The sequence below is a fragment of the Sinocyclocheilus anshuiensis genome, unplaced genomic scaffold, assembly GCF_001515605.1.
Source record: "Sinocyclocheilus anshuiensis isolate Anshui unplaced genomic scaffold, SAMN03320099.WGS_v1.1 scaffold336, whole genome shotgun sequence".
Lineage (NCBI taxonomy): Eukaryota > Metazoa > Chordata > Actinopteri > Cypriniformes > Cyprinidae > Sinocyclocheilus > Sinocyclocheilus anshuiensis.
The window spans coordinates 213,397-221,476 of NW_015555712.1; the positions used below are offsets into that span (position 1 = coordinate 213,397).

General features: G+C 37.5%; 1 protein-coding gene across 1 annotated transcript in view; it reads right to left on the reverse strand.

Moving 5' to 3' along the window:
• Window positions 1–3,330: 3,330 nt before the first annotated feature.
• LOC107672108 (WD repeat and SOCS box-containing protein 1-like) overlaps window positions 3,331–8,080 on the reverse strand; it is a 12,765-nt gene continuing 8,015 nt past the window's right edge. Inside the window, exons 6-9 of the mRNA XM_016465193.1 lie at window positions 6,158–6,330; window positions 5,945–6,058; window positions 5,161–5,268; window positions 3,331–4,793 (exon numbers count right to left, since the gene is read on the reverse strand). Of these exons, the coding sequence (XP_016320679.1) occupies window positions 4,631–4,793; window positions 5,161–5,268; window positions 5,945–6,058; window positions 6,158–6,330 (558 nt within the window). The 3' untranslated portion in view covers window positions 3,331–4,630. The remainder of the gene's footprint in view (window positions 4,794–5,160; window positions 5,269–5,944; window positions 6,059–6,157; window positions 6,331–8,080) is intronic.

The window sequence follows — 8,080 nt, forward strand, 5'->3', positions numbered from 1 at the left end:
TGGAGTTAAGAAAAGACTGACTAAATGAAATGTGTATAAACTATATTAAATGTTTAATTCAGTGATGGTTTTTATCATATATATCACAAATACAAGTATGTGTGTGTACACACACACACACACACACACACACACACACACACCTCACGACAATTTATCACTAGGAAAAAATGTATAAATACTAAATATAGCCTATTTAATATATTTATAGGCTACATTTTTATTTTAAATACTTTTTACAGGTTTACATACAATATGTTTGGCTTAAAAGCGATCCAGAAAAAAAATTAGCTGCATGCTGTCTTGAATGGAAATTCATTTATTCAAGGCGTACAGTATGACTACAGCAGCTGCAGCTAGATAGCGCGCGCTCACTGTCCTTTCACTCACACTAGTCAGAGCCTGAGCCTGAGCCGCTGAAGCAATCAGAGTGGGAATACACGCACAGCCGGAAATGGATACGGTCACGCTGCTCTCCCTGACCGTCGTGTCAGATTCTAGTGAACCTTGGCAGCATTTACGGAATGGATGAATGGATTCCCATACTGGTTGCTTTTAGGCAGAAAAGAACTCGCTGAAAAATAATAAAATAAAAATAAATGTGAGAAACAGGCTTTTAAAGAATAAAGATCCTTTGGGACTATAATAATAGCCTACTGTAATATAATTGTATTTTAATTCACATATTTAAACCTATACTAATGAAAGCAATATTTAAAAATAAAAATAAAAACTTGCTTGATGAGCAAAAAATACTAATAAAATGAACATCTTGACCACAAAAAAATAACTAAAGATAGGCCATCGTGTGATTTCCTTAAAAAATAATTAATGTATGTAGATATTAGATGACTAACTGAGCACAGCCTGTATGGCATTGGAATGTTGCTTGTAAAGTTCACTTCCATGGCAATGTTACATAAGACAGACAGGATTTATTATCTGCTCACATCTGATAGCTGCACACAGTACCCCTTAACAGATCAGATAGGGTGAGCATAATATATCAAAAATAAATAAATAAAAGGGACAGTCATGTGAAAATTGTATATAACAACAATAATAACTAAATAGGCGTACATTTATCTATATTTGTCTATACTATATATATAAAAGTCATGTGAAAATTGTATCTAACAACAATAATAACTAGATAGGCGTATATTTATATATATTTGTCTATACAAGGAAGCACATATCTGTTTAATGTATCATACTGGTGTGGTATGTTTTGGCCTAATGATCCACAGGCCCAGCTCTGCAGACCAGCGCTATGTCAGATCAGATGTAGTTTCGTAACCCTGGATCCATCTGCTCTTTTTACACTTTAAGGTTAGAAATAGCAATCCAGACCAGTGCAGCTGACCTTTTCGTAGATTGCAGGATATAAGTGACTGAATCTGTCCGCACTGTGCTTTCATTGAACTGCTTTATTTTAAATTGCATGGACTCAGTATCTATAACTCATTCTGTGGCATCAATCACTTATTTCTTAATCTTGTAAACCTCTAACACACAAATTTTGCAACATTTTTTCCTTCTCAAGGCCATTGAAAAGACCATTGTGACCTTAATATATCTCGCTTAACCGGTCTTTGTCTCCTGTATGCTTCGGGCTGTAGAAACATCTGGAAGTTGAGTCACTCTAGAGAGGTCACGACGTATACAGAACAAGCTGAAAAACACAAGGAAGATTTCAGATGGATCCAGATTCATATTCCAGGCCGTAATGACTCGAGTGTGAAACGTGCGGTGGTTTATACCTCCCGCAGTAATGATTTAGTCTCTTTGAAGCTTCAGTTTTATTGGCAGTAGGTCTTAATATTTAACCCGATAGCATTACCGCTGCTAGTCAATAATAAACCCGATAATGACCTTTCATGCCTTTTGGACAGAGTCTAAAACACTCAGGCTGTTCAGTAAGTTTCCACACTCTGTGGAATGTAAGCTCAAGAAAACATTGACAAATTATTTCTGAAAGAAATTATTTGAATGAATATGAAATCAGTGATCAGTACGTATCTAACTCTAGCAGTTTTAAGTTGCGATAGGGCTGAAGGTTGGAATGCTGTTTTCTGTAAGTTAAATTATTTCTGAAAGAAATGATTTGAATGAATATGAAATCAAAGTGATCAGTACGTATCTAACTCTAGCAGTTTTAAGTTGCGATAGGGCTGAAGGTTGGAATGCTGTTTTCTGTAAGGGTTCTTGAGGAGTGACTTGTTTGTTATGTGGAGCCTGGGAAGATTAGCACAGCTGTGAAATCTCACAGTGATTCTTGTTTTTACAGTCATCGATGGGTCAATAACCCACTGAACTGAGAGCTACCAAGCCCTTGCTGCTTTTTGCTCATGGATATAGAAAATGAAAGGTTTTTATATTTATGTAGGCCTATTTTTTGCACATTTTCATTATAATACCAATATATAAATATTTCAATACAAGTAAATAATTTGTAAAATCTATCTATCTATCTTCAGCAAGGATGTATTAAATTGGTTAAAAAAGCAACAAAGACATTTGTTACAAAAGTAAATGTATATTTGAACTTTTAATCATAAAAAATATCAGATTCATCACAAATATTAAGTATTGATAAATGTTTCTTAAGCAGCAAAATAGCATATTAGAATGATTTCAGAAGACTGGAATAATGGCTGAATAAAATTCAGTTTGTCATTACACAAATGTAAAATATATATATATATTAAAAAAACTTCAAGACAACAAAATGATTTAAAATACTTTATTTCGACAACAATCATAAAACAAACAAACCCCCACAACATTCTCATAAAATGACTTTTTGTTGACAAATTCACTTGCTCCTGTTGAGCATTAAGTAGACCTATTTGTCTGAAAGTTGGACAAATTAACTAGTTTCCAAGCATCTCTATATTCATTGTTTGAAAACTACCACCCTATTCTAAAAAACTGCAACTACTAGCATTTTGGTTTGAACACTGAAGTGCATCTATGTATCCTTTCTACATCTACTTTATAGGAATCCGTCTATAGCAGTGGTTCTCAAACCTGTCCTGGCGTACCCCCAGCCCTGCATATTTTGTATGTCTCCCTCATCTATCACACCTGATTCAACTCATCAGCTCATTAGTGGAGACTGCAAGACCTGAAGTGGGTTTGTCAGATATAGGGAGACATACAAAATGTGCAGTGCTGGGGGTACTTCATGGAGAGGTTTGAGAACCACTGGTCTACAGAAAACCCAATCTGTTGAACATCAGCATTCTTCATACACCCAAGCAGAAAAACAGACATACATATAAAGATGCCAATCATATCAATAAGAACCCAAGGGGATCTTTGGCGTCAGCTTTTTCCAACACATTTTTATTGCCAAGACCATGACCAGATGTATTTGCCACATTCTTAATTGATACCATTCAATTGCTTTAAATGACAGGCAGTTTCACATGCGTTATACAATCAATAAACAGAACCATGCCTTTTTGTTCCAGGACATCCAATAAACCAGTTCCTCAAAATGAGAGGTAGATGAGACATGCCCAAACAAAACCTCACTTTGGCTCGTTGTTAAAACGCACAAGGCAAATGTCAAAGTGTTAACAGAATGAGGTTCGATTGTGAGTTAAGTGGTGAGAATGTGTAAGGCCAGGTGAAAGTGCCATATTTCATAGCAGATACAGCAAGTGGAAGTCAGTGGCAATTTATTTGGAACGAGAAATCAAAGATGTGGCATCAATTTCGCTGCTGGTTAGTTAAAATCTCATCAAACTAGTTTGCAGCTTCTCCTCGAAGCAAACTTTTGTGTCATTCCCCTACAAAAGAAGACCATGTACAGAACATACTTTCAATACAAGCATTATAAAGTGATGTGTATGAGAAGCATGGAAAAAAATTTAAGCTATATATATATATATTTATACAAACATATGTATATACACGTGCCTTTACAAATCTCTGTACAGATAAAAAATATACAATTTGTGGAGGAAACAAATTAACCCATGTGTTACTGAAGTGTTAAGATTTGTGATGATGAAAGCTGTTACTGAAGCAGCATAAGCGTGTGGATGTTTATTTTCTCTAAATAGGCACGTCAAGGGGAGGCACTGCCTGTCCCTGAACTACCCAACTATATTTCATCACATGCACATACACATTTTCACCTTGTCACTTCCCTTCAATCCCTCTCACAGCCAGCAAGGAAAAAGAAAACACTGCAGAACATTCGGGAGACAATCCCCCGTAACATCACTTTAAACTCAGTTTAGGAATACCTTAAACTGAGCTAGAGAAAGCACCACTTTCACCCATCATTTACCAACTCTAAGGTGCTGTACAAATTGTGCCAGAAAAAAAAAAAAAAAGATAACATGGTCCGCTGATATATTAAGGCTGTTTGAAGGCCACTACCTAACATGGGCTAAAAAAAACAAAAAAGGACAAATTTGAACAAAGCATTGAAATACACTTGCAACTAGGAAAACTAAACTTTCAAAAAAATTAGAAAAATAAATAAATACAAAAAGAACCAACCTCACCTTCATTAGGAATAGGTTTGAGCAGAATTTTTTTTTTTTTTAAGAAAAAAACAAAAACCACACATTTCATTGGTTTCACAGAGTGCCGTGTTTTGCGTTCCAACTTAAAGCGTCTTGTATGCCAGGTAGTCGTGCATGGAGAAAGGAATGGGCAGCGTATAAACCTGCTGGGTGGGCATGACTCGCCGCAGGGTCAAGCGGCACAAGTGCTGGAGGCTCGCAATGCTGCGTGGAGAAGCCCAGAAATGCACGCTGCCGTCACGAGACCTGTGAAAAGACAATTGGCTGCCATTTAGTTTATTTAACTTGGCACTGACACATGATCAAATGTCATCTTGAACAAGGTCTGGTTGTGTTTATACAGTACAACTTGCCAATTCAGCTTTGCGAGACTGCTATCATGCAGAAAAGTATGAGTGTATGTGGGACAGCCAACTCATCTAAATAATTTCATATACAAAGCAGGCTGCAGAACCGGTTTGGTGCACTTCTTTTATAATAGATCGTTCAGGATACTTTTGAACAAAGTGATGAAAGTTATTTTTGGCTTCATCTCAAAACAGAAGAACAGTTAGAAGCCAAGATACAGATGTAGTAACACTACAAATCAAACAATGGAGTAACAAATTCGTACCCGGCAACTAAGACGCTTCCGTCAGTAGAAAAGGCACAACAGAGGCCGTTAGTGAGAGGGGCGATGGCTTGAGGACTCTTCTTATCGATGCTCCAGAAACGCACCAGCCTGAAAAATGAAAATACAAGTTGATTGCGGTTTCCAGTGTCTTGCATAACTTTTAAAGCAAATAAACATGAAACTAAAAGTATGAAATTTGCCTAAAATAACTTTTAAATAATGATTTTATACAGTACTGTTCAAAATTTGAGGTCAGTAAGATTTTAATACTTTTTTTCGGCAAGGACACACTAAAACCGATAAACAAAATTGACAGTAGAGCCATTTATAAGGTTACAAAATTCAGCTTTGCCATCACAGGAATAAATTACATTATATTAAAATTTAAAATGGGTCTTTTAAATGACTGTATTTTTGATCAAGTAAACAGCCTTGGCGAACAAAAGAATGGTCCTATCATTTGCACCTAACCTCAAAACAAATCATATGCACAGTAAGTGCATTTTGTAGAGCACAAATGGTTTCATTCTCTCAATACGAGAGAGAGGCGCCTCCACACAGAATCAGCAGGAGGCACGGTGAAGGCAAACTGGGAGCCTCATAGTGATTAATGGACGTCATATGAGAGGCATGTGATCTTTCCCAGAAAGAGGCCATGCAACAAATCACACACTCCTTCCAGAGCCCCTATCGCCCTAATGCTTAATGCAGGCTACTATCTGCAACACAAACGATCAATGTTGAGTTTTCAAAAGCAAATAACCGAGTGTTTGCATTATCTTACCTGTCATCAGTGACGCTGGCAATGTGCCGACCGTCATGACAAAAGGCGACAGAGTGAACCCATCGATCATTTGCTCCTCCTGCAAATATGGGTGAGGGAGGAGGGAAGAGATGCCTGAAGGAAAGATAAGAGATCAGTTAAACAACATGAGCTTGAGAAAGAAATCACACAGAGCTAGAAGAGGAAAAGGGGGTGGAAAAACAAGTCACGTACCCCAGCTCGAGCAGAGCGGTGGCTGTATGAGGGTCCCACATGATGACACGGGTGTCGTAGGACGCTGTGGCCAGCAAGGCCCCGTCAGGAGAGAACTCGCAGGACACCACGTCGTTATGATGGCCCTCCAGCTTACGGATCAGAGTGTACTTATCCATGTCCCACAGGAAGACCTGCAATGCAAAAGACAGATGTTATAGCCTACTGTGTTTTCCACACAATTCAGAGACAAAGAATTCAATTATTTCAAATTAAACAGCAAGATCAAAATGTGCTCAGTGTCATTTTTTAGGTAAAATCTTAAGCGCTACAACCAAACCCAAAAAAAGTAGCACATGCCAATGAAACATCAAGGCTTAGTTGCACAAAACTGCACAATGTCAAACTCTACAGAGCAGCTAGCAGTTGCGAGTCTTTAAATTACATCAATGCTCACATTTTTTTAATTAAAATCTACAGTGATACAGAAATACTACAGTGTACATATAAAATTACAGTTACATATATAAAATTACATTATTCCAAGAATTACTACATAATGAGTAAATTAAAAAAAATACAAACAAGTAGTAACTTAAGGTAACATTATGTTACTCCACTGGTATCCCCTTTCAGTTTTAGTTCACTTGAGTTTACAATAGGCTTGCACCGCGCCGGTGGAGGCCTATGAAGAGACAGAGATACTGCAAGAGAAGAGAACATTTGATGGCCAAAATGTTGACGCCTTTGGCAAACACAGAATACAGACATGTCACAACTGCAATCTCGGCTAATGAATCAACCATGAGACTTTCTAGTGCTTTATTTGCTCCAGCACAATTTTTACATTTAAGAAAGTGCAAAGGTGCGGTCACAATTACTGCTGTTCGGCAAATTTTCATGGGTGAAATCTATCGATTTCAATATGAATCCATGCAATTGGGAATCATGTGAGGGCAAAAGATTTCCCCACATAGATTACGAAATGGTTTCAGAATGATTGGGAACCGAAATCCGCTTGGTTCGAAAGTTACTTAAGTGTGAGCTATGCTTCATCGCTACACTTTTAACAAATGATAACATAAAATTTCTGAAATGTGAACACACCTTAAGAGCGTATTTTTGAGTACCAAGAAAACAAGGTCCCTGCATGGTCTTTATATTAAGAAAACATTGTTTATTCCTTATAAGCTACAGACATTGCACTTGAGCAAAATTATACATATTTATTTATTCAATAGCTAATTGCCGTTTAAACATTCTGGTATTGTTGGAGAAACTACAACGGTGCGTTATACAAGGCTAATTTACCATTTTCTCTAACTTGGCAATGTGAGTTGAAAGGGCTTCAGGGTACACAACTACTGCCAACATTCAATGATAAGCTAAGCCAGATATCTTGCACTTGGAAGAAACATTACAACCATTTTTGGAAGTTGAACTAGTGCGATTTTATCGACCTTTAGGAGAAACAAGTGCTACTATTAATTAGTGGTTCCTTACAAATTAGGAAAAACAAGTTGGTGTTTGCTGAAGTTCTCGGGCAGGCGTTGCTAAAACAGACTGCTTTCAGAACAAGACAAATTAGATTATTCACAAATGGAAAACAAAATGCGCTTTCACTTAGTAAATGCAACCAGCATGGGAAGTACCCACAGGTCTTGCTTCTGGTGGCTTCATGTATGATGCAACATGGAATGATAAATTTGCATAACCCGTTTTCCCGATCCGAGTAATTCCACATTAGACTGACATTATCGGTCTGCAGGCGGTCTTTTGAGACACAAGGAGCCCTTTCATTGCTCACACATGCCAACAATGCTCCCAATCCCCCCTTAACTACTAACCCCATTACAAAGGAGTCTGACTAGGGCGTTTAGTACAGAAAAATCGACCAGCGGCCGAGCGTTGCGTATCAGAGGTGTCGTGAGTTTGGTTACAGAC